Source organism: Anolis sagrei, chromosome 3 (genome assembly GCF_037176765.1).
Source record: "Anolis sagrei isolate rAnoSag1 chromosome 3, rAnoSag1.mat, whole genome shotgun sequence".
In the NCBI taxonomy this organism is placed as follows: domain Eukaryota; kingdom Metazoa; phylum Chordata; class Lepidosauria; order Squamata; family Dactyloidae; genus Anolis; species Anolis sagrei.
The window spans coordinates 183,462,132-183,489,566 of NC_090023.1; the positions used below are offsets into that span (position 1 = coordinate 183,462,132).

The 27,435-nt window shown below is 39.5% G+C and overlaps 1 protein-coding gene across 2 annotated transcripts; it reads left to right on the forward strand.

The window, feature by feature from the left end:
* The first annotated feature begins 930 nt into the window (after window positions 1-930).
* On the forward strand, window positions 931-26,341 carry LOC137096499 (lysosomal acid lipase/cholesteryl ester hydrolase-like). Of its 2 annotated transcripts, none has more exons than XM_067465723.1 (10): window positions 931-1,153; window positions 4,818-4,944; window positions 11,046-11,163; window positions 14,613-14,811; window positions 16,765-16,874; window positions 18,361-18,497; window positions 20,731-20,871; window positions 22,828-22,899; window positions 24,804-24,875; window positions 25,663-26,341. In XM_067465723.1, the coding sequence occupies exons 2-10, from the start codon at window positions 4,825-4,827 to the stop codon at window positions 25,894-25,896; spliced, it is 1,203 nt and encodes a 400-aa protein (XP_067321824.1). In that variant the 5' UTR covers window positions 931-1,153; window positions 4,818-4,824; the 3' UTR covers window positions 25,897-26,341. The 2 variants fall into 2 exon arrangements, with proteins under 2 accessions (XP_067321824.1, XP_067321823.1); XM_067465722.1 differs by lacking the exon at window positions 931-1,153 and adding an exon at window positions 2,619-2,696.
* The last annotated feature ends 1,094 nt before the right edge of the window (window positions 26,342-27,435 follow it).

Consider the following 27,435-nt stretch of genomic DNA (forward strand, 5'->3'; position numbering starts at 1 on the left):
GGCGAAACGTCAGGAGAAATGCTTCTAGAACATGGTCCTATAGCCCGAAAAAACCCACAAGAACCTAGTGATTCTAGCCATGAAAGCCTTCGACAATACAAAAACATTGCATTGCCCAGAAACTAATGGGCAGTCAGTAGAGTGATTTTAAGAGATGTGTGATATACTTGTTCCTGCATGAAACAATTTAGTATGATTTTCTTGTTTCTTTTTTTTTTTTGTCCTGCTAAGCAAGCTGGCTGGCATAATTTGAAGTCATGGAAGTTTCCTAACTTGGCACAGAAGAAGTGCATTGTTTAGAGCATTACAGAAGTTCAACCATGAAGTTATCTGTATGTGCACTCCCATCTTTACAGGCTTATAATTGAGTGCATAGGGATTTAAAAGATGTTGCGAAAGCATGGTACAACAGATATATGGTTGGGGAAGGAGATAATATTTGTTATTAGCTTCACAACTGGAATAAATCACAGAACTGTCAAAAGATTAGTGGTATTACACCTTCCAGTACAACACTTTGGTCTCTCTAATTTCAAAGGCAAATATCATGTTTTATCAGAGATTGCTTTTGAAATCCGCATTGCTTTTAAAAGGCTTCTGTGATCTGGAATGGGGAAGGGGTACATAGCTACTGTTCAAAAACATAATATAATATAATATAATATATAATATATATCTTTATTTTTATACTCTGCCTCCATCTTTCCGAAGGGACTTAGGGTGGTTTACAGAGGGACAAGCCCAAGGATTACAAGTAAAACAGACACAGTAAAAACAATAACAACAAATAATAAAAACATTAAAATCAATTAACGTCATAAAATTGATACCCTGGTTGGCCAATCTGAAACTGGGTTCGGGCTCAGAGTAAATGCAATGACTCCATTGGGAACACCCACATCTCTTGAGGTGATGAGGAAGTAGCTAGGAAATATGCTCTCCAGTCTATTTATGATCACTCATAAATAGAGTGTGTTTTGCATTTGTTCATTATTTAGAATCTATAACTCGCCTTATAAATCTGAACAAGAAACTGATTCACTTCTAAAGGACATGAATTTTATCTGCAACAGTGTCAGACGATATTAATATTCGTGGTGCAATTTCTCCCTTGCTACCTTGGGATTACAGAGCACAAGGAGAACAAACAAAGGTGAGTGAGACCTTGCTTAAATCAGTGGTCTTCTTTATATAATGATTTTTAACAACTTTGTTGAGGGGTGGGATGAAAACAAACCAAGAGATAGGATCATAGAGTCTATTTATAGAATCATAGCGTTGGAACAGACCACAAAGGCTATGCTGTCCAACCCCCTCCTGCCATGCAGGAGCATACTATCAAAGCACTCCTGACAGATGGCTATCCAGCTGCTGTTTTTAAAACAATCCCAGAGAGATTCAACCAGACTTCAAGGCAGCATATTCCACTGTCGAACAGCTTACCATCAGGAGATTCTTCCTAATATTCTGGTGAATATTTTCCATGTGGTTTGAATCCATTGCTCTACATCAGCGTTTCTCAACCTGGTGGTCGGGACCCCTGGGGGAGTCACGAGGGGGTGTTAGAAGGGTCGCCAAAGATCATCAGAAAACACAGTATTGTTTTGTTGGTCATGGGAGTTCGGTGTAGGAAATTTGGCCCAATTCTATCATTGGTGTGGTTCAGAATGCGTTTTATTGTGAGTGAACTATAAATCCCAGCAACTACAACTCCCTAATGTCAAGATCTATGTTCCCCAAACTCCACCAGTGTTCACATTTGGGCATATTGAGGATTCGTGCCAAGTTTGGTCCAGATCCATCACTGTTTGTGTCCACAGTGCTATCTGGATGTAGGTGAACTACAACTCCAAAATGTCAATGCCCACCAAACTCTTCCAGTATTTTCTCTTGGTCATGAGAGTTCTGTGTGCCAAGTTTGGTTCAATTCCATTGTTGGTTGAGTTCAGAATGCTCTTTGATTGTAGATTAATTAAAAATCCCAGCAACTACAACTCCCAAATGACAAAACAATCTCCCCCAACCCCACCAGTATTCAGATTTCGGCGTATCGGGTATTTGTGCCAAGTTTGGTCTAGTGAATGAAAAGACATCCTGCAGATCAGATATTTACGTTACGATTCATAACAGTAGCAAAATTACAGTTATGAAGTAGCAATGAAAATAATTTTGTGGTTGGGGGTCAACACAACATGAGGAACTGTATTAAGGGGTCATGGCATTAGGAACGTTGGGAACCACTGCTCTACATCCTAGTATCTGGAGCAGCAGAATACAAGCTTTTTGCATTTTCAATGCGACATCCTTTCAAATACTTAAACATAGCTATCATGTCAGCCCTTAATATTCTCTTCCGCATTATAACCTTTATTATAAAGCATACCAAGCTCTCTAAGCTGCTTTTCATAAGGCATGGTCTTTTGATACAATGCTATCCAGATCCCATTGACATTGAACCTTTAGCCCTACATTCAATAGACATTTCACAAAAGTGATATCCAAAAGAATATCGAAATCAAGCCCACAGTTTTGCAACTACCTGCATGTTATGAAAAGGGCTGATCCCCACCTCCATTGGGAACTTACATCACTTTACTTCTGTGAAGATCTGAGGTGTTCTATCTTTTCAATCTTCTTCCACTCCAGAAAGAGAGATTACTTTTCCCAGTCAATACAGCTAAACAGAAGCAACATCGGTGAGTACAATAGGAGAACATGATTTCAAATGACTTTGTAAACAGATAATCTTGCAATTTTCTTCACAACATCTTGTATCATGGAGAAATACATAGGCTGCAATCTTTATCTGGATTCAAACCTTTGAGTATATCTAGGGGTTTGCAAAATAGCACATAATTAATTCTATTTTCATGTGCCCGCCCCTCCATTCTGGCAGGGATTCCCAATTACAAATCCAAATGCCCCCCCCCCCCTTTCTAATTTAATCTTCCCAAAAACAGAACGGGAGGCACCCAAAATTTGAAATGAAAACAGAATCGATTTGCACACTCCTAATATCTATATAAGACTACACCATGTATTATTTTAGTTTAAACTAATATAATTAATTTAGTAGTTTAGTGTAGCCAGTACCATTTCAATTTATTATGTTTGTTAATGTGTTTGCAGGACACCTATGGGTATAGGTGAAATCTCCAAAATTAAATTGTAAAATAAAATTTAAAAATCAGGGGAAAAAACCCTAAGATCTGAGTTCAAATAAAAATGTTCAGAGAAAGGGGTATGATCAGAATAGTAGGACAGCGTTTAGAAAAGATACTTTTTGAATAGCAACTCCCCAAAACTAGGCAATGGACTTTAATATTAAATATTTAGGTGTCGAATTATAACTAAAATGGTCTTGATTTGGTGTCATAGGGAATCATGAGACCTAACATCCTTAGGTGACTTAAAGATAAAATGCTTAAAGCATTTGATAGTTGAGACCTCAATATTTGTTCTTCATGATAGCAGGATGTTCAGGGCTTAGTATTATTTTTAATGAGATGCTGAGGTTCATATTTATGTTTTTAATTGTTAATTGTTATTGTTATTTTATATGTAATAGTTTTGACTATATTTTTATCTTGTAGGGCATTGATTGCCAAATGTAAACTGCCTCGAGTTGCCTTCAGGCTGAGAGGATATACAAATAAAGTTAATAATAATAAAATAATAATAATAATAATATGTTTACAATATTGTAGTTTTGTGTGTTCAATTCTTTTCCAGTTTAGGGTGATTCTATTATGCAGCTTTCTTGGTAAATTTTGTTCACATTTTGTTTTGCCTTCACCTTCCTGAGAGGTTGATAAAGTCTGATTTACCCAAAGTCACCCACCATGTTTCCATGGCTGAGTTGCGATTTGAATCCTGCTCTCCAGAGTCATAGGGTCTCATCACAAAGGCCATACAAGGCATTCCACTTTGCCAATAAAGGAGAGAGGCCGTGGGATGAATTCATCGCCCTGCATTTATTTATTTATTTATTTACATTATTTCTATCCCATCCATATCAGCCCGAAGGCGGCTCAGGGCGGCATACACAGTCGGCACAATTCGATGCCATAAAAATACAAAAAAGCAAAAAAGAAACATTATAGTGCATTTAAACATAAAGACAGTTCACAATAACAATTTTAAAAAAACAAAGAACTATGTCCTCTCATTCAAATCCTCATCCGTTTCATGGTCTTGGGCCGTTCCTGGGTCATTTTCCAATTCAAGTTTGTCTGTTTATTCCGAGGTTCCAAATGCTTACTCGAAGAGCCAAGATGTTACTCTTTTCTGAAAGATCAGGAGGAGGAGGCTAATCTAATATCCCTAAGCAGGGAGTTCCACAGCTGTGGGGCCACCACCGAGAAAGCTCTGTCTCTCGACCCCGCCAGACGTGCTTGCGAAGCAGGCGAGATTGAGAGCAGGACCTCCTTGGATGATCTTAAGTTCCTGGAGGGTTCATAGGAAGAGCTGTGTGTTCGGAAGGTGCATGCAGCTTCCTCTCGGTGATTTTTTTCCCCATCATATGGGGTTAGCGTCATTCTCCCGGCAAGGCCCTATGCCGGCTCCATTGGAAAACCAGCACAACACAGGAAGCCCCCCGTGTTGTGGGGAAAACATCCTGCAACACCGTGTGATGGCCATTAGATGAAGTGAAAGCATTATAGGATGCTAAATTCCTCCATCTGACGAGGTCCATAGTCAAATGCTTAGATCGTGACACTATGCTGGCTCATTACAATATATATATCTTATGTATTTTTCTATAGCATTCAGATTCATATTGCAGTCTTATTAAACAACTACTTTACGTCATACAGGCTGAAGATGTGGACTTTGATCATAGCAGCATGTTTATGTCAAGGGATTTTCAGTTTAGAATCATTCCGCACTTCAGAAAAACCTGCAACTAACCATACAGTGGATGCAGAGTGCTTTTTAAATGTGGTAAGTTAGATGTATATCTGAGCAGTGGTCTTTTGGTAAAGGGTGCAATAAATGTAAGAAAAATGTACCCACCAAACTCAGAAGCATCCCAAGAGGCAGAATAAATTCAAAACTAGAATTCCAAAACAGAAATGGATGAGATAAAATTGGGTTAAAGAAGATACAAATTAACAGTGCATTTCTAGCTTTCAATGGCAGTAGGCTAAAAGTTGTGTCTTTGTGGTTCACCGTAGAGGAGAATATCACTGCTGGTCAGGAAGGGGGCACTCCACCAATTTCCACCAGTGTAGGGTAAAAGGAATTGGGTTTTGGATTTTCGAGGGTTTAAGGATGAATGGATGGATAGATAGATGGATGGATGCAGAGGGGGCCCTAGGTAATTTTCAACTGTAAGCAAACAGTATTTTGCCCCCCCCCCCAACCAATCATTGATATTTGTTTTCTGTTCATCGTGGGAGTTCTGTGTGCCATATTTGGTTCAATTCCTTCATTGGTGGAGTTCAGAATGCTCTTTGATTGTAGGTAAACTATACATCCCAGTAACTACAATTCGCATATGTCAAGGTCTATTTTCCCCCAAGAGCGCCTCAAGAGCGCCCTGGGCAAAATCAACTTTACTTTGCGTAATGGGTTGAGCCGCCCCTGGATGGATGAATAAGCATATGTGTTTGAAGCCTATCATGTCTTGTCCTGCCAGATGTAAAATTCAACATTTAAAACATTGAATACACAAACAAAAGCATATATTCCAAACTTATTTAAGCCACTTTTTGAAAAACAGCTTCAAAACCAGAGACAATTAAAATACCAAGATCAGCTATTACAGGTTTGAAGGATGAAACACACACAAAATAAATCTTAACCGTCCAGCAGAAATGCAGAAAAAGGTTGATCTAAACTGAAATGTCCTTACTTTATAAATATGCTAGAATATCTCAGATTTCATTTGAGTTTTCTTCCACGTTAGCCTCATGGCCTCACTCTGGTCACCGCTCAGGATGATGGAAATAAATGATTTCAAAATCAGAAATCATACCAACACCTTCATCCAGCGCCACCTTTGAACAGGAGCCCATGAATGCAAAGGACCTTCTCTATTGTGAAGGTTGTGAACTGTACTTTGAAGAAGTGAGAGCCAAAGCATATTTCAAAAGGGTACAATGCCTGAATGGGAAGAGGAAGACAAAGAGTTTATGGAAAAGAAGAAAAAATGAACTCCTTGAACTACAAGAGTTACAGGAGAAATTGGATCAGCTCTCCCAGACATCTTCATCTCAGCAAACAGTGCAAGTGCTATCTGTTCACTAGTATTTTCTAAATAGTACAGTGGTTAAGGGTGGCCTATTTACACAAATCAGCGCAGGTCAGTATTGTCCAGACTGGGCAGCACCATCCTCAGAAAGGTATCCAGAGAATTCTTTGAATTTTGGGGGAAAGCACCAACATTTAGCAGGAGATGCATCAATTTTACAACTGAGTGAAAATCACCATTTAATCTAATGCTCATAATTTTATTGTTATTTGTTATTTGATTGTGCCGTATTTTGTATTTTATATCTATTGATGTTATTAATTATTCATTCCATTTTCTATATTTTATTGTTTTGCACTTATTGTATAATCTATGTTGTACGCTGCCCCAAGTCTCCTGGGGGGAGGGGTGGGATATTATTATTATTATTATTATTATTATTATTATTATTATTATTATTTGAAGCACAACAAGATGAGTCCACAGCAAACAAGATCATTCTGCTGGCTGTTGTATTGGATCACACGTTGGACACTTCCCAAGTGTCTAGGACTGTGTGATGTATTGGCTAATAATGCATGCAGATCCCAGTAAGGTAGCTTTTTGCAGCTGGCAGGTGGTAATTTTGTCCGTGTTGATTGCATTTAAGTGCAGGCCAAGGTTTTTAGGCACTGCACCCAGTGTGCCGATCATCACTGAGACCGCCTTTACTGGCTTGTGCCAGAGTCTTTGCAGTTCAATCTTTAAATCCTTGTCTCGTGTCAGCTTCTCCAGTTGTTTCTCTTTAATCCTGCTGTCGCCTAGGATTGCAACATCAACGATCCATATTTTGTTGAAGGCTTTCATGGCTGGAATCACTGGGTTGTTGTAGGTTTTTCAGGCTATATGGCCATGTTCTAGAAGCATTCTCTCCTGATGTTTTGCCTGCATCTATGACAAGCATCCTCAGAGGTTGTAACCTCACAAATGCCATACAGCCCAAAAAACCTACAACAACCCAAATCCATATTTTGTTTTTTAACATGATTGTGAGGTCAGGAGATGGGGGATTATTATTATTATTATTATTGGGTTGTTGTAGGTTATTTTGGGGTATATGGCCATGTTCTAGAGGCATTCTCTCCTGACGTTTCGCCTGCATCTATGGCAAACATCCTCAGAGGTAGTGAGGTCTGTTGGAACTTGGGAAAAGGGTTTATATATCTGTGGAATGACCAGGGTGGGACAAAGGACTCTTGTCTGCTGGAGCTAGGTATGAATGTTTCAACTGGCCACCTTGATTAGCATTTGATGGCCTGGCAGTGCCTGGGACAATCTTTTGTTGAGAGGTGATTAGATGTCCCAGATTGTTTCTTCTCTATTGTTTTGCTGTTGTAATTTTAGAGTTTTTAAATACTGGTAGCCAGATTTTGTTCATTTTCATGGTTTCCTCCTTTCTGTTGAAATTGTCCACATGCTTGTGGATTTCAATGGCTTCTCTGTGTAGTCTGACATGGTGGTTGTGAGAGTGGTCCAGCATTTCCGTGTTCTCAAATAAAATGCTGTGTACAGGCTGGTTCATCAGGTGCTCTGCTATGGCTGACTTCTCTGGTTGAAGTAGTCTGCAGTGCCTTTCATGTTCCTTGATTCGTGTTTGGCCAATGCTGCGTTTGGTGGTCCCTATGTAGACTTGTCCACAGCTGCATGGTATACGGTAGACTTCTCACGACCTCTGAGGATGCAGGCGAAATGTCAGGAGAGAATGCCTCTAGAACATGGCCAAATAGCCTGAAAAAACCTACAACAACCCAGTGATTCTGGCCATGAAATCCTTCAACAAATTATTATTATTATTATTATTATTATTATTATTATTATTATTGGAAAATACCTTACTAGTAGTGTATCTAGATGTGTGCGAAATATAGCACCTTTAAACATGGCGGTGTGCTAAATTTTCACATATAAATTACCACACTAGATAATCCTCTTTCCTTTCTGAATCTGCTGTGGTTTTGCAAGTTATATATCTGTATCACTTCTCAACTTCTTAACTACTTTTGATCTAAATTTGATTTGGTGAAGATCTTTCTCCCAGATTACAAGCAGACTTTAAAGCTTGCCAATTCCACTGCATATCAATCAACCTGAAAGTAAGCACCAAGGGCACTCCCTTCCCCTGCCCCAATTCACTCACCCATCCACCCACCCCCCATTCTAGCCTCACATATGGGCACATAGCAGAAACGATTTGACAACACATCCCTTCTTGCTTCACCCAGGGCAGATTGCACCCACTGCGTCATGCATTATATGCCACTGTGCACAACATGACTCCTGTGTATCAATGAGGAATACTTCCAAGGCGTTTCCCAATCTGGTGGTACATGAAACTATGGATAGTGAACCTTATAATCTGGCTATTTTTTGGACAGAAGCCTACTATAGAATTATATGGGGGATCTAGAGAAGCTCACAACATTTCTAGGGTTAGAGATATTTTTTTTTGTTTTGAGAATGAGTAAGTGAAACAGTAGGTAAGGAGGTTGTATTGGATCACAACTGTCCAGACCAAACAGTTGGCATCTTTCTTAAATTTCACCAAAATTTAATGTTTATTTCAAGGATAGGATCCTTGGAGAGGTAAGAACTACCTCATGTGTTCTAGAACCTTGACCTTTCTAGCTCATCAAACATGCAAAAAGGGTACTGACTAAGCTGTCAATATCTGTTTAGAAAAAAAACAATTCCAATCTGCCTAAAGGAGGCAGTTGGGAGACCTGTATTTTAAAAAGGCCATCCCCGAACCCCTCTGCACTGGACAATTACCAGCCAATGTCCACCTTTCCATTTTGGACAAAGTATTGGAGCATGTGATGACTTTCTAATTCCTGGGGTCTCTGGGTGAAGCAGATTATCCAGATCCAATCCTATTTTGAGTCTGGTTATGGCCTTTGACTGTGTAGATCATAATAAATTGTGGCAAGTTCTTAGTGGGATGGGCATCCCAAGCCACCTTGTCTCTCTCCTGAGGAATCGGTACAAGGACCAAGTAGCAACAGTAAGAACTGACCACGGAACAACAGACTGGTTCCAGATTGGGAAAGGCGTACGGCAAGGCTGCATCCTCTCACCCAACCTTTTTAACTTGTATGCAGAACACATCATGCGATGTGCGGGGCTGGATGAATGCAAAGCTGGGGTGAAAATTGCTGGAAGAAACATTAACAACCTCAGATATGCAGATGACACCACTCTGATGGCCAAAAGTGAGGAGGAGCTGAGGAGCCTTCTAATCAAGGTGAAAGAAGAAAGCGCAAAAGCCGGGTTGCAGCTAAACGTCAAAAAAACCAAGATTATGGCAACAAGAATGATTGACAACTGGAAAATAGAGGGAGAAACCGTGGAGGCCGTGACAGACTTTGTATTTCTAGGTGCAAAGATTACTGCAGTTGCAGACTGTGGCCAGGAAATCAGAAGACGCTTACTTCTTGGGAGGAGAGCAATGTCCAATCTCGATAAAATAGTAAAGAGTAGAGACATCAGACTGGCAACAAAGATCCGCCTAGTCCAAGCCATGGTATTCCCTGTAGTAACCTACGGATGTGAGAGCTGGACCTTAGGGAAGGCTGAGCGAAGGAAGATCGATGCTTTTGAGCTGTGGTGTTGGAGGAAAGTTCTGAGAGTGCCTTGGACTGCGAGAAGATCCAACCAGTCCATCCTCCAGGAAACAAAGCCCGACTGCTCACTGGAGGGGAGGATACTAGAGACAAAGTTGAAGTACTTTGGTCACATCATGAGGAGACAGGAAAGCCTAGAGAAGACAATTATGCTGGGGAAAGTGGAAGGCAAAAGGAAGAGGGGCCGACCAAGGGCAAGATGGATGGATGGCATCCTTGAAGTGACTGGACTGACCTTGAGGGAGCTGGGGGTGGTAACGGCTGACAGGGAGCTCTGGCGTGGGCTGGTCCATGAGGTCACGAAGAGTCGGAGACGACTGAACGAATGAACAACAACAACATGGGACAGAGGCAGCTTTGTGGGTTTTTTAAATAGTTGACCTATGCAGAGAACTGGAGAGGAGGAGTGTGTCCACATTGGTTCTACTGGGCCTCTCAGCAGTCGTCAACCATGGTATCTTTATGGGTCGTCTCACTGAGATGGGGCTGGTTACGACCTATTAAGTCCTATATGACTCAGGTTCAAGGTATTTGGCAGATCATATCTCTCAATACAAACCTGCTCAGACATGGGGATGTTCAAAAGAGGCACTCCTTTCAGTCCCACCACAAGTTCAAGAACAGTTGGTTGAGACTTGATAGAACAGGCCTTCTTGGTGGCTGCCCCTTGTCTTTCGAGTTTCCTTCCCAAGAAAGCTAGGATGGCCCCCTCCCTGTTGTCCTTCTAGAGGCAGGCTAGAGCTAAAACATTTTTAATCAGCAGACTTTTAAAACAGTAAGTTTTTAAGAATTAGCCGGGTGTGCTGCATAATATTTTAATTTTTTTTCACAGTTTTTACTTATTTGCTTAATGAGATTATAACTGACTTGTTTTAGTAATTGTGTTCTATATTAATATTTTTATGGTGAAGGTTTTAGAACGTATTGTTTTTAGGGTTGTGAAATACTTTGTCTCAATCAACAGAAAAAGGGGGATAATAATAATAATAATAATTTTTATTATTATTATTATTATCCTGGTAAAATTATTTTAGTAAATTAAAAACAATGTCAATGGCATCGGACTGCTTAACTTTTAGGCTTTCTTTAATAATAATTCTATTACTTCTTTGAATACCTGTTTTGTTTCTCAAAAAGAGACAATACATACAAATAATTGTACCTACATTCCTCTACTTGACCAATTATAGAGTGAAATTATCCAATATCATGGATATCCCAGCGAGCAACATGATGTTGAATCAGAAGATGGCTATATCCTTACAATCTTCCGAATACCTCATGGAAGGCATAATGGTATCGACAAAGGTACTGTTTACAATATCTAAATGAATTAAGTGACAATCCTTCTACTTTGATTTGATTTGTTAGTTTAGGTCAGATATGGACTCTCCCCAGGATGAGAGCTACATTTTCTTCATCACTTTCCCCAGCTACTAATATTCTACCAAAATATTGGTGAAAAGGACTAGCATGCAATTCAGTTTTTTTCCTTTAAGATTATCACCCTGTTGCTGAATTTTTACAGCTTGATAGCACACAACACACACAGAGTGATATTTGCGCAGAAGGAAATAGGACACCACACACCCACCCCTCATGCACATGCATTTTCTGTAATGCAGGGAGTATGTATCTTGTTTTAAAACAGAAACACATTTCTGTAATTATTCTAGGAGGCAGAGATCTGTTTTAAAACCAGATATATTTTCTCTTAATATTTTGATTCATTTTTAATGTATTTTTATTTTAGCTGTAGTATCATCACAATTTTTGAGTGTCAGGGCTTAGCAGTTTACAAAACTGCTACATGAGTGACTGTAGACAACTGGTTCCAGTAGTCCAGATTTGCCACTTGCCTGGAATATCAGCTCAGGTACTTAATTTGGACAGTTATTTAAGAGATTCGTATACTAACATAGATCCATGAAACTCTCACCTATCACTTTTTTCCTTTCAAGAACATTAGAGAGGACCTTGATAGTATCATGTTTACAGCAGATCTGAGAAACTTGTGCAATTTCCTTTTTTGTAAATCATTATTCTGATACATTTACTACAGGAGTGACGACTCAAGTCTATTTAATAGGCATGGGTGATTAAAGAAATGGTTCTAAACTGTGTTCAAAAGTAGGGGGCACTGGAGGTTCAATTCTAAAGTCACTTCCGAATTTTTCAGAAATAAAATTCGGAAATTTTTGAAACTTCCAAATCAATTCATTAATGTATTGTCAAAGGCTTTCATGGCTGAATCACTGGGTTGTTGTAGGTTTTTTCGGGCTATATGGCCATGTTCTAGAGGCATTTCTCCTGACGTTTTGCTTGCATCTATGGCAAGCATCTTCAGAGGTAGTGAGCTCACTACCTCTGAAGATGCTTGCCATAGATGCAGGCGAAACGTCAGGAGAAATAAGTTCTTGAGGGATTTTTTCGGGCTATATGGCCATGTTCTAGAAGCATTTCTATTACTCCTTTCAATACAGGAGAAATGCCTCTAGAACATGGCCATATAGCCCAAAAAAACCTACAACAACCCAATTCATTAATGGCGAATGCAATTACACAATAGGGGAAAAACAGCCCTGGCACTGGGGAAACTTCAGGGGCTTCTTCCTCCCTAATTTTATACCAATCCTGATGAAACTTGATATAGTGGTAGAACACATCCCTCTCTGTTAGCATACCAAATTTCAAGATGTTCAGATGATCCACCAATTTTTAATATTTTTAAAAAAAATTGTAGAAAAAAATTAAAAAAAAATTAAAAAGAGAACTCCAAAGGAAATTAACTGGGATGCCTTCCCTCAGGCTTGAGGAAGACAGACCATGAGGGTGAAGTATGACTAATGGAATAATTTATCCAATGCAAGCAACAAGAAAAGGCCAAAAGGCAGGCTGTTTGAACCCCAAGAAAAAATCCAGCACTCAAAGTCTTTCTTTCTTCTCACGCTTTATTAATTTTCTCTCCCTCCCTCCCAAACGTTTTCTTCAATCTTCTTCCTTCTTTCTCTCTCCAAAACTTTTCTTCCTCCTCTCTCTTCTCCCTTCTCCTCCTCTCCAAACCTTCTGTGGCTGGGCTGCAATGCCTATTGACTTGCCTATCCACCCACCCAGCAGCAGCAACAGCAAAACCACCCAGCAACCACCCTCATCCTTTCCCTGCCCTGCAATGAGCCAGCAAGCCATGTGCTCAGACTTATAAGAAGCAATGGCTGCCAGAGGCTGATGACCATTCTCATTTTCAAAACTTAAGCCCTGATTGGCTGGGAGGCAAGTACTTTAGGCTACACCTCCCAGCAGGCTTACTTTCACTCAAAAAGCTTAATCAGACATTCAAATTGACTTCCAAGCCATTGAAATCAATAGCCCAGGTTGCTACGGATCTACGGATCACCATTGCACGTCAGAACTCAAGTCAGAAGTGGGTAACTTTCGACTTTAGTTCCAAATTCCACAACATCCAAATGGATTTGCCCATGCCTACTATTTATAGTAAGTGTCGCAACTCAGGATAGATTCACCTTGCTCAAGACACCACCACACACCAAGGTTTTGTAGTTTATTGAGAAAAAGCTAAATCAAAACAGAGAAATAACGATGTAAAGTTCAATGGGCAAAACAGAGCTTAAATGCAAAGGCAAAGTATCCAAATTCCAAAGGCAAATAACTTGAAGCATAGTCCTTTAGAAATGGTTAAACAAGAGTCCATGGTAGCAAGACAAGGTCTCCAAAAGTCAGGATCAAAATTAAAGTCCCAAAGAGCCAGAAGCTTTTCCGCAAAAGCCAAGGTAATTCCACAGAAGTTAACAGGGTAAAAGCAACATTGAACTGACAGAGAATGCCCTTTGACCGGATCATTAAATAAGTTTCCCCAACATGAAAGCATTACGCTGACCTCTAGCTTCACGCTTGTTGGCAAGGCGTGCACTTCTCCGAACTCTTAATTGCAAACGGTCCTCTCTAATCAAATCTCCACTACTATCTTCAAGGCCAGTTAATTCATTATCTTCGCCCTGCTGGGCCTGGTCACCCTAGGAAACAAGAGGCTTGGAGCTCCCAGAAGGAGCCTCCACCTGGAGCTCCGAAGTTTCACTATCTTTATCTAAAGCCACATTCTTTTCTCTGGGGAACAGAAATGCCATCTCTTCTTCAGAATCAACACTGTCTGCTTCAACTGCCTCACTAAGGGGAACATGTTCAGAAATCTGTAACCCATCATCCTCCTCGTCCAGAAGAGACTCAGGTTCAGAAAACTCAGACTCAGACTGAACCACAACAGTAAGAATGATTAGAAATAAGAAGATTTTGAATCTACTGTGTCCACCACATTCTTTTAATCCAGAAATATACTAAAAACAAAATGTTCAACAGTTTTGCAGTGCGGCACTGTAGCATTCTATTAGCTATCACAATTAAATATAACTTGAGTGTTGTAGCATAATTCTTCAATAACTCCATTCAAAAATGAGCCAAGTGAGCCTCCAACCTCAATGAAAAATTAAGAAAAAACAAAATTTCATAAACAGTATGATTTACAGAGACCTCAGGAACACTATTTTGTGGATCCAAAGCTGCCAGAATTTCAAACTCTTCTGAACTAAGATAATAATGCCTAAGAGGATTATGAAAATTGAAACCAAATAACATCCTGGGCAAAACTAATACAAATAAATAATGCTATGTTTTAACAACCTACGTTGTTAATGAAAATGAAGAACATAATTGGGCAATAATAAGTAACTCTTCTTACGTTACAGGTTCACGGCCAATTGTGTTTTTACAGCATTGTATTCTTGGACAAGCTTCCCTCTGGATTGCAAACCAGCCCAGCAATAGTCTGGGTTTTATTTTGGCAGATGCAGGTTATGATGTTTGGCTTGGAAATAGCAGGGGAAATTTCTACTCTACAAATCATAAGACACTGAAATTAAATGACACTGAATTCTGGAAATTTAGGTAAGAAAACTTAAAATTGGTAACAAGTATAAAATAATAATATTAAGTTTGCCCATCATATTTATGCAAGGTGTTGTCATGTATAATATTCTGCAGTTGATGGTGGTTGGTGATGAAAGGGTTAATGTAAGTCTTAGTTCTAAAGGATTGAGTAATCTGTAAGTAAGGGTTCATGGGTGAAAGCAATTAAGGGTGGAGGTATGCAAGAGATAGGCTGTAGCTGGGTGTTTCTGGATATAAGGAGCTAGCCTTGGGACTGATCTTCAGGAGAAAAGTATTTGTCTTATTTTGGTGGTAGATGCTGCTGGTTTTCCCCCAGGTTTCTGGATTTTCAGTATCCTGACCTGTGTCCTGAACCCTTGGTATCCTGGAACCTTGAATCTTTGGATTGGTTTTTGACTATAATATAGACTCTTGATCCCTGGACTTTGCACACTGAACTCTTGGCATTTGACCACTGGACTGGACCCTTTGACTACGGTGTAACGTTTGCTATCAGTTTTTGTTTTGTATTCTGTGGCTGAGTGCTATCTTTCTGTTTAATATTTTGGACTATTAAAACAGCCAGAAAGTAAGTGCTGTTTTAATTAAACTGTTTAACACAAACTGGGTGTTTGTTTAGTTCACCTCTACCGCTGTAATGGCCGAGCCCTGGCATCATGACAGAATATTTTCTCCCGAAGATCAGTCCAAGGCTAGCTCCTTATATCCAGAAACACCCAGCTGCAGCCCATCTCTTGCATACCTCCACCCTTAATTGCTTTCACCCATGAACTCTTACTTACAGATTACTCAACCCTTTAGAACTAAGACTTACATTAACCCTTCAATCACCAACCACCATCAGCTACAGAACATGATACATGACAGGTGTGCACTATATGGTTCTAACAGCAAGAATGCTTTATGCTCAAAAGTGAAAGAATACAGTTTCCAACAAGAGAAAAATAGATAGCTAAGATGGTTGAAACAGCTGACATTGACATATTAGCCAGTATTTTTTTCTCATGTCAGGAGCAATTGAGAAACTGCAAGTCCCTTCTGGTGTGAGAGAATTGGCCGTCTGCACGGATGTTGCCCAGGGGACGACCTGATAATTTCATGTTTTACCATCCTTGTGGGAGGCTTCTCTCATGTTCCTGCATGGGGAGCTGGAGCTGACAGAGGGAGCTCATCCGCTCTCTCCCCGGATTCGAACCTCTGACCTGTCGGTCTTCAGCCCTGCCAATACAAGGGTTTAGCGCACTGCACCACCAAGGGCTTCTATTAGCCAGTATGATAAAGGAAAAGAAAATTTCACAAATTTGGTCCAGCATCATGTGACAAATTACTAAAGGATGAAAAAGAAAGACATACTGTTGCCTCATTTCATGATTATGCTGTGGAAACTAAATGGAAAGATCCACATAATATTAGCTCAGTAGAAGAACAAAACAGCCAGTTTGCATTCCAGAACAAAGATTGTACATTTCTTTTTTTTGCTTATAAATTAGGTGAGTTGGGGGATTAAATAATGATTTTATGTGTTTTTTGCTTTTTTTTGTTTTCTTTTTAAATGTATTTTTAGTATAATGAGAAATGTTATGTTACAAATGATATAGTTTGTTTAGTAATGAATACAGATTTTATGATATGCAGATGTAACATGATAAAATATTAACAAAAATAATTTTAGAAAATTTATGTGTGGTAGTTGGCTGCCCTCATGCCAGTCAAACAGTGAAATTACTTTGTCCAGATTTCCAGGGTGTTGAAGCCAATTCTCCAAAAATGCACAGAACCTGGAATGGACTCACCAATGTATTTATATGGGAATCATCAACCATGGCTGTGTTTTTATGAAGGTTTGAAGACTGAAATAACAAGTGTTTACAGCAAGACAGGGGGGCTGTGTGTTCGGCTTACTTATTTTTATGTATATGATATATAACACTGGTATCTTTTTCTCTGTAGTTTTCATGAAATGGGATATTATGACATTCCAGCAATCATTAATTTCATCCTGAATAAAACTGGCCAACAACAACTATATTATATAGGACATTCAGAAGGAACAACAATGGGTAAGTTGCAGAACACAGGCTGTGCACCCAACCCACAACACAGAATGGGGAAATACTACTGTCGTCACAGATTTTGTATGGCCTGATGTCACTTATCCAAGGTGGAAAAAAGCATGTCTAATAGGCCAGATGCGATAATAAAGTTTGGCTCCATCCCAGACCATCTTTCAATGTCACATGGTTTCCTTTTTATCCATTTCTACTAGTTCCGAGGGATAAAGTTGCTGTGACTGCAAAGGACATTTCATTTTTTTTAAAAAATAAAGAAAATAATATTAGTAAAATGGTACAGGTTTCCCTTGACATTAAGTCTAGTATTGTCCGATTCTGGGGTCTGGTGCTCATCTTCATTTCGAAACCAAAGAGCCCTCTTTGTCTGTAGACACCTGCAACATCATGTGGCCAGCATGACTGCATGGAGTGCCATTACCTCCCCACAGAAGCAGTACCTATTGATCTACTCACATTTGCGTGTTTTCGAACTGCTAGGTTGGCAGAAGCTGGGGCTAACAGTGGGAGCTCACCCCACTCCCTTGATTTGAACCGCCAAGCTTTTGGTCAGCAAGTTCTGCAGCTCAGCGGTTTAACCCACTGCACCACCAGGGGGCCCAAAATAATATTATATGTCAATTTATTGTTTATTGCAATTAAGATTAAAAGAGGATTACCAAAAAAAGATGATTTTGGGAAATTATGGGGAAAATTTATAGAATTTTTATATAAAGAAGGCAAGGGGAACATATGTAATAGAAACAGCGGAATTTTGGGAATAAGTATTGTAGTTAGCCAGTTTGAGGGGAAAGGGTCAGCACTAGATGTAGGATAAATAAGGAAAAGGCAGATAGAAGTAAATAACAAGTATGTAATGGAGCTAAAGGATGGACATATTATAGGAGTCAAGAGATACAAATTTCTGTATTACAAATCTGTATAAGAATTTTTAAGTACTGAATATGTAAAACTCACAAGATATTTAAATTTTAAAAAAATCAAAAATAATTAATAAAATAAAGTAAAATAAAATAAAATAAAGAAAATACACAAAGATTTCTTAATCAAACACCTTGCATTTGTTTATATGGGGAGTATCATATTCCATCCTCAAGCAGTTTGCTATACCTTCGGATTTTGTCAAGTTTTGATAAATGTTATCAGAGCAGCTGATATATAGCCTGGGGATTACAGGTGGACCCAGGGTATGGCTCTTGATTCCTACAGACTTTCAGAAACCACTATGAGTTTTCAATAGACAACAGAATCCCCCACCCCCACCCCCCCAAAAAACGAAGGTCACCAACACTCCCCCCACTTAATTTTTGGTATCTTGATGCTCCTTGAAAGTGAATATAATGTTATTGGCAATATAATTTAATATGAATTTAGCCTTGAAAAACTGTGTTTATCACTTGGAGCTAATTTAAATATGCTGCTTTCCTGTGTGCTTTTTAAAAAAAATAGTGTGGTTTTTGTTTTATTTTTTTCTCAGGTTTCATAGCATTCTCCACATGGCCAAAAGTGGCTGAAAAAATCAAAGTTTTTTTTGCTTTGGGTCCTATAACCACAGTGACATTTGCTGGGACGCCCGTTGCAAAGTTGTCACATATTTCTGAAACAACATTGCGTGTAAGTCTTCTGAGTTCTGCTTCCTTGACTGTATGATCATTCAATGACCTACATACATTGAGACTTTCTTTAAGCAATGATCACACTTTTTCTTCAGCTGCAAGCTTGCAACTGTTGCAAATGCATTAGCATTCTTAAAAGAAGACAGAAGTGAATCCACTTAACCCAATGAGACTTATTCGTGGGCATGAATGTTTGTGATCCTTGGATGCAATCCTACTGGGGAGAAAGTATTGTTGAAGGATTCAAGTTTGTTTCCCAAATAAATATATGTGTGGAGTTATGTAGTTGTATATGTTAGGAAATCTCTCTATCACAAAGCCTCATTTACTTTACGTGGGGCTGCCTCTGAAGATGCCTTGGAAGCTTCAGCTAGTCCAACGCTCGGCAGCCAGGTTGCTCATGGGAGCATACAACACCCTTGCTACGCCAGCTCCACTTGCTGCCTATAAGCTTCCGGGCTCAATTCAAAGTGCTGGTGCTCACTAGGCTTGGTTGATCAACAAAGAAATGGTTCTAATCTCGTTTTGTATATAGGGTCGCTGGTGGTTCGATTTTGAAATTATTTCCGAAAATTTTCTTTAAAAAAAGATTGGAAATACCAGGAAATACGAATCACTTCCTTTGTTTCATTAATGGAAGGTGCCCCTCCCTCCCTCCAGAACCATAAAAATCTCGCAGTTTCCCTTCCTTCCCTTGCCGTAAGCGTCCATGCAGAAGAGAGAGGTGGGCATGGCCAAGCACAGCCCTCCTTGGAGGCCTCGCCCTCAGCGACTTCCAAGGAGCGCTGTGCTTGGCCACACCCACCTCTCCCTTCTGCATGACTGACAGCTTGCCACGGAAGGGAAGGAAAGATGCATCGGCGGCTTTGCGAGGTGGGCTTTGCGAGGTGGCCGTGGCTATGCCCAGCTCTTCCACATTGCCGCTTGTCGCCAGGGAGGTAGCCACGCCCACCTCGCAAAGCCCACCTTGCAAAGCCGCCAATGCAAAGAGGAAGGAGGTGGCCGTGGGTAAGAACAGCTGTTCCTGAAGGCTACGCCCCCAGCATTTACAATTCACTGCCGGAAGTCGTAAGGAAGATGGCGGACGCGGCTTCGATATGGCAAAAACACTTCCGGGTTGCCAAAACGCATCAATATCGCTTCTAAAGGTATTTTATTTACGATTTCATAACGAGATTAAAAATTAACGAGGGGAAAATTTGTTGTAAATGGTTTAAAAAACAAGGAAGGAAAGTTACCGTCACAAGAAGAAATGAGATTTTGGACAGATGATATGTAAAAATTGTGGCTTGAGATGGGTGGAGGGGAGCACTGTGGTGAAAATAAAAAGGGAGGGAAAATGCTTAAGCAAAATAATAAAATAATATGTTAAAGAGTGTGTTGAACAAAATGTAACAGCAATAACAAATGTATAGCAAATGTAGCAATTGTGATAAATCAATAAAAATTATTACAAAAAAAATTAACGAGCTGGATCAACCAAGTTTAGTGCTCACCTATAAAACCCCAAACGGTTATGGCCCAGTTTACCTGTCCGAACGTATTTCCCCCTACAAACCATCTAGGGCCTTAAGATCACCCAGGGAGGTCCTGCTCTCGGTCCCATTGTCATTGCAGTCACGTTTGGTGGGGACGAGAGACAGGCCCTTCTCCGTGGTGGCCCCTCTGCTGTGGCACTCCCTCCCCAATGAGGTTAGATCTTTCCCCTCCTTCCTGACCTTCCAGAAAAGCTTAAATCCTGGTTTTGTGACCAGGCATTCACAAAATAGTTTGTTTACTGGGAAAATCAAGATTTGTTGGACCAGAGTTGGACTGATTTGGATGATGATTTTAATTCTGGTGATTTTAATCTGGCAAGTGGGTTCTTAATGCATATTTAGAATTATTTTAATTTTGTGGATGCATTTATTGTGTGTTTTATATTATGTTTGGCATCGAATTGTTGCCTGTTTGGAAGCCATTCTGAGTCCCTCCGCGGAGGTCGAGACGGGGTATAAATGTTTTAAATAAATAATAAATAAATTCTACAGGAATGCTTGTCATTATATATTCTAACATATTCAAAGCAGTCCATATATCATTATTGAGCTGTAGTCAAAAGTTTGCTGGTGTGTAGTTCTATCTCCTAACTATTGTAGTACACAGAACATAAGAACACAAGACATACTAGCATGAATCAGACAGACTGTCATATTCCAGAGGAAACTAATTTCAAATATCATCTATTTTAGGTTGTTTTTGGCAACAAAGCATTTCTTCAGTACCCTACACGTCTGAGAAAGCCAGTTACAAAGCTTTGTACCCGCCTGCCTCGACTATGTGCCAACATACTTTCCTTCGTATGTGGATATAACACCCCCAATTTAAACATGGTAACATTTAAGGAAATCTAGGAAAAGCATGTGTTTCCATTTAATATGCTTGAAGTAGAGGTGGGAGGCTTTCATGACATGTTAAATAAGAACAAGAATGAGATCTATCTATTATAAGGCATTTTTTTTGCTTGGGGTAGGGGGATTTTGAGATGTATCAGGAATGTCATAGCTGAAATGTTGGCAGATACCAAACAAAGATGCTGATGAAAGACTGAACACAATTCATAGTCTCCGCTAGAGTTTATATGTATAACAAATGACTTATATATTGGTAGTGGTTTTACCAATAAACAGGTGAATCCAGAGTGCTATAACTGGTTGAGACTCTAAATGTTGCCCTGGTACCAAAAACTTGGGTGAAATCTATTTATTAGCCCCACTTAAAGTAAATCAACAGAATTTAAGTAAGTGTTGACATAATATTAGCATTTGAGTCAATGAGATTTTTTAACTTGGGACTAGGGCTGGGCAACCACGGAAAAATTTGTTTCTAAACTCGATTCGTTTTTTGGGGTTTTTTGCGTTTCGATATTTTAAAGAATTCCGAAATTTTTCTTTAAAAAAGTTCGATATTTACGAAATTTTGTAAAATTACGAAACAATACGAAACTAATATGAAACGAATACGAATCGATTCGTTAATGGCGGACGCGACCGCGCAATACGCTAAAAAACCTCCATATGGGACAGGGGGAACTTCTGAAGCTTCCCTCTCCCTCTGTTGTTGACTGTTGGTGTGATATTTATATTTTTTTTCACTGATTAAACAAACAACAGCTATAAAACTTGCCCCAGACATGCGGAAATAATAACGAAATGATTTCGAAACGATTTCGAAACAATTTCGAAACGAATACGAAACGAATACGAAGCAATTACGAAACGAATTGAAATATTCGTATCGTTTTTTAGATGCTCCTGAATGGTTCGTTATTGCTTCGTAACAAAAAAAAAATAATGAATTTTTAACGAATTACGAAATTACGAAACGAAACCGCCCAGCCCTACTTGGGACAAGCAGTGACGTTCATCTTTTACACCTTCAGTGCTGATAATATTAAAATAAACACAGCTCTTGTGTCACAATGTAATGACTTGAATCTAAAGATTCCTATGTCTGGCATCTATAGCCACAATGATTTGTTTTGACACAGTGGCTGAGCACAACTATCTGGAACAAGGATGTCAAAATGTGTTAGAGTAGAACCCTTCATTTGTTCAGTCATCTCCGACTCTTCGTGACCTCATGGACCAGCCCACGCCAGAGCTCCCTGTCGGCCGTCACCACCCCCAGCTCCTTCAAGGTCAGTCCAGTCACTTCAAGGATGCCATCCATCCATCTTGCCCTTGGTCGGCCCCTCTTCCTTTTACCTTCCACTTTCCCCAGCATAATTGTCTTCTCTAAGCTTTGCTTTCCCCAGCATAATTGTCTTCTCTAACCTACCATGGAGTTTCTGAAACTAGACATATGTCGCTTGCCTAAGGTCACCCAGTAAGTTTTCTGATAAAATGTATACAGTACAGAATTCTGATAAGATTGTATGATTACCAATAGTTTCGTTTCAGAGTTGATTTGAATCTTAGGGCCTTTCCACACTGCTATATAACCCAAAATATCAAGGCAGATAATCAGCGATATTTGCTTTGAACTGGGTTATCGGAGTCCACTCTGCCATATAATCCAGTTTAAAGCAGATAATGTGGGATTTAATAAAGCTGTGTGGAAGGGCTCTATTCAATATGCATGGTCTCCAAGAAGGCTTGTTAATGTATGTTTTTAATCTCTAAGTTTAAATATAAGCAGCCCCTTTTTCTTTGGAGAAATGTAGTCTATTGTTTGTTTGTTTTTTAAAAAAAAATCCTTATTTAATTCTTTAAAAATGTATTTCTTATCAAGCTTATGCAGTATATAATTTTAATAAGATTATATGATTAACAATGGTTTCATTTTAGAGTCGACTAGATGTGTATTCTGCACATTTCCCCTCTGGAACGTCTGTGCAAAATGGTCTTCATTGGGGGCAGGTATATTCCTAATATGTTTCATTATTCTATCTATTAATTATAGATTTTATCTAGACTTAGGCATGTAGGGCCAGTGTACTGAACTCAGAATATCCCAGAATATCAAGGCAGAAAATCCCAATATCTGCTTTGAACTGGGTTATCTCAGTCCACACTCAGATAATGTGGGATTTTCTGCCTTGATATCCTGGGATAAAGGGTTGTGTGGAAGGGCCCTATGTGGTTCTAAAGTTATCCACCAATGCCAATGGAGGTACTCTAATGTGTGACTGAAATGAAACCTGACACCACAAAATAGTTAAAGTGTGTGTGTGTGTGTGTTTCTGTTTTTATATATACAAACAAATTACAGGTACATTTACAATCAAATAACTACAAAATCTTTCAATCTCTAAAGGTTAAGTGCCATTATGAAAATATAACCAAATTAAATAACATTAAAGATCTTAATTCAAGGTTTAGGTTATCACCTACAAAGCCTTAAACAGTTTGGGATCCGCCTACCTTCATGACCGTATCTCTCTCCGATGTTTATAACATCGAAGAAAGGTACCAAATGTACAAATATTTGGAAGGTGAGAGCCGAGAGGTGGCAGCCCTTTGAGATTCTCTGTAGCCAATACTCTCATAATACTCTAACAGTCTTCTACCCTTGCCCTAGATGTTGTTAGTTCCAGTCCATGAATTCTCATTGATATATGTATGTAATCTGTGGGGTTTTTTCTTAGCTGCTTTTTCAGAATATTGCTTACCCTTGTAGCTTTACTGACAAAAACATAAAATAGGAAAATTCAGTACCATTATGTAAGTCAGATCTAACATGTTCTATTTATTTAGTGGGACTTAAGCACAAAATAATGTAGTATGGATCAAATAAATCAAATGCATAAATAATCCTTAGAATGTACTCTTTAACTATCCCCTGTTCACTTTTCCACATTTTTTGTCATGTCAGGAGCAACTTGAGAAACTGCAAGTTGCTTCTGATGTGAGAGATTTGGCCGTCTGCAAGAACGTTGCCCGGGTGACACCCGGATGTTTTATCATCCTTGTGGGAGGCTTCTCTCATGTCCCCACATGAGGATCTGGAGCTGATAGAGGGAGCTCATCTGCGCTCTCCCCGGATTCGAACCTGCAACTTGTTGGTCTTCAGTCCTGCCGGCACAGGGGTTTAACCCACTGCGCCACCGGGGGCTCCTACTTTTCCACATCACCAGACAATTGGATACATTTCTGCCAATGATGAACAAGTTTTCTTAAGCCATCACGGAAGAAGTTGACACTCTGTTTCCACAACCCATCATGCACAGATCTTCCAGTAGCCAGGCAAAGCAATAATGTGACCCACACTTTCCTGTGAAATGCCGATTATGATTGAAATTTCTCTCTGAGTGATACGACGATTGTCCTGAATCAATCTGTCAACCTTTTGATTGTGAAACTCGGTGATTGCTGTCACAAGATATCCAACTCTTTGTTTGTCACGCAAGTCAGATGTTCCCACCTCAACATCTTTAACCTTACTCGTCCAACGATGCACAGTACTCACATCAACACAATCACCATAAATAGCTTGCATTCTTTGATTAATCTCCTTTGGGGTGACACCTTCTGCTATCAAGAATTCAATGACTGCACGTTGCTTAAGTCACATTGACCGACCGTCTGTGCTGGGTTCCATACTTCACACTTTAACAACACAGCAGTTCAATGCTAAGGCTTCCTGCCAAAATGGAACTGTAAAGGAGAGTCTACTGAACAAGTCACTACCTGCCACATACCAGTACTGCTATCTGTTGAGGAGTTACAAAGGTGGAGGCATTAGTTTTCATTCAGCCCTCGTACTAATTATTATAATTGCTACAGTTAACAGCTTTTTTCAGTTCTGCATTATTCAATTCTAGGTTCGTAACGCAAAGCAATTTCAAGCCTATGACTATGGATCTAGAGAAGAGAATAAGAAACGGTACAATCAGGTAGGCCAATAAAATAGATGTTAAGAAGAATACAAAAGATGTTTTGTATTTGTGGATGTGATGGAGTGGCCTGAGCGTGGGACTAGTATTCTGAAGTCCAGAGTTCAATACTCCACTGAGCTATGGTGATCCCTATCACAGGAACCCATTGGGTAAATTGCACATAAAATCATGAGTTATTTCAATAATCAAGACATATATGAGTATATTCATACCTCAAATAAGTCTCATTTCTGGGTTCTTGCATCAACCACAATCTAAAACAGGACAACAAACTAAATAGGATATTTCCAAATGCTCCACTCTTCCTCTGACACCAATTTTAAATCAAACTAAGGCCCTTTCTATACAGCTGAATAAAATCTCACATTATCTACTTTGAACTGAAATATATGACAGTGTGGACTCAGATAATCCAGTTCAAAGTAGATTTTGTGGGATTTTCTGCCTTGATATTCTGGATTATATGACTGTGTGGATCTTAAACATTCTGAAGCCCCTTCTACACTGCCATATAAATTCCAGATTATCTGCTTTAAACTGGATTATATAGCAGTGTTGACTCATATAATCCAATTCAAAGTGGATAATGTGGATTATCTGATTTGATCGTCTGGATTATATGGCTTTATTGAAGGGGCCTAAGAGCTCTTTGAAAATCCATGTAAAGTGACTACATTGTTGTGTAAGCATCAAAAAACAGAGCATTGTCAAGTTCTTTGTTGTTACGTACATTGCTAAATGTCTGCAAATCTGCCATGAGATCCTTTGTTGTTTGTATTTCCAGACAACCCCTCCTGTCTACAAAATAGAAAATATAAAAATTCCAATTGCCATGTGGACAGGTGGGCAAGACTTATTTGTCGATGCAAGAGATGCAGAAATGTTATCCTCAAGAATTCACAATCTCATCTTTAAGAAACATATTCCTGAATGGGAACACCAAGACTTCATCTGGGGCCTTGATGCACCCCAACGCGTGTACACAGATATTATTCAGATAATGAAAAAGTATCCGTAACTATAGTGAACACTGTTCCCTCTTCTTGATACATGTATACATTCATACAGAGATCATGGGTATTATGAAAATCTGTAATAGTTTACAATACTCTTTTAAACTTTAAGTACAACCAAGTGGATAAATTACACAATGAATCGGTGTCTATGTTGTTTAGGGGTGTAATTCCTTGGTACTTTTTTCTCAAAGGTAGCAATGAATAACTTCTGAAATGTGCTTCCCACCACAAGACATTATTTGAAACCATGCAGGTTTTGAAGATTATCCACCTTGAAACTTAGGGCCCATCCAGACAGGCCCTTTAATGTGGGAGTTCCCGCAATTAAAAGGGGGCTGTCCAGATGACATCCCTGGGAAAAAACAAATTAATTTACCACAAACCAGGAAAACCCTGGTTTGTGGCGAATTAATTTGTTAGTGGGTTTATTCCATGCCTTCTTGGAAGACGTGGGATAAACACACTACTTTCGCTGTCTTGACTTCTCTCTCAAAAGTCTTGAACTTTTAAGGGGGCAGCCCAGACAGTAGTCCCACGGTTTTCCAGGGACTACTGTCTGGGAAACCATTTAACCTGGAAAACCATGGGACTACTGTCTGGGCTGCCCCCTCAAAAGTTCAGAACTTTTGAAAGAGAAGTCAAGACAGCGGAAGTAGTGTGTTTATTCCACGTCTTCCAAGAAGGTATGGAATAAACCCACTAACAAATTAAATTTTAGATTTAATTCCAGACAACCCCTCTTGTCTACAAAATAGAAGATATAAAAATACCAATTGCCATGTGGACACCAACCCCTTCTCCAAAAGCCCCCAAAAGCCCTTTAAAGAACAAAAGAACTTACCTGGCCTCTGTTAGAGAGCTGTCAGAACTCTCCTGGTATGTAGAAATGATGCACCAGGAGAAAAAGTGGGGGGAGAAAAAATGCTCTCCCCCCCCCCTTCTCCTGGCATGTCATTTCTGCATGCTAGGAGAGCACCAGTTTCCCTCTAATGGAGGCCAGGTAAGTTTTTTTTTAAGGGCTTTTGGAGGCTTTGGGGGACTTTAGTGGAGGAGGTTAGAGTTTCTGGGTGTTCTCCCGGAAAGTTCCAGGAGAATATCTGGACACTCACTTGAGAAAGCACACACTTTCTGGAGTGTGTGTGGATGGGCCCCCAGGAACATTCACATTTTAAAAAGGCGAATGTTCCCGGTATAAATGCCTGTCTGGAAGCGCCCTTGTTCTGCACAAAATTAGTTTCAATAGGGATAAGAATATTTCAACGCATAAGTATTAATCCATGCAGAAAAGATGCTGTTTTCTATGTAAATCAATCATGTGCAAATTTTACACAGATCAATTCATTTGTGGATTCCAAATGGGATCCATTTACAGTTTTTTCTGCTTGGGGAGAAACGGTCAGACAGGAAACTGGGAAGATCAGGATGTGATTTCCTGTGATTTTTTCCCTATTTTTTCCCTATCAGGGATGGGGAAAGCAAGGAAAAGCTGTCACCTGTATCAATTCTGGGTCATTCGGTGTGTAGAATTGCAGGTTACTGCA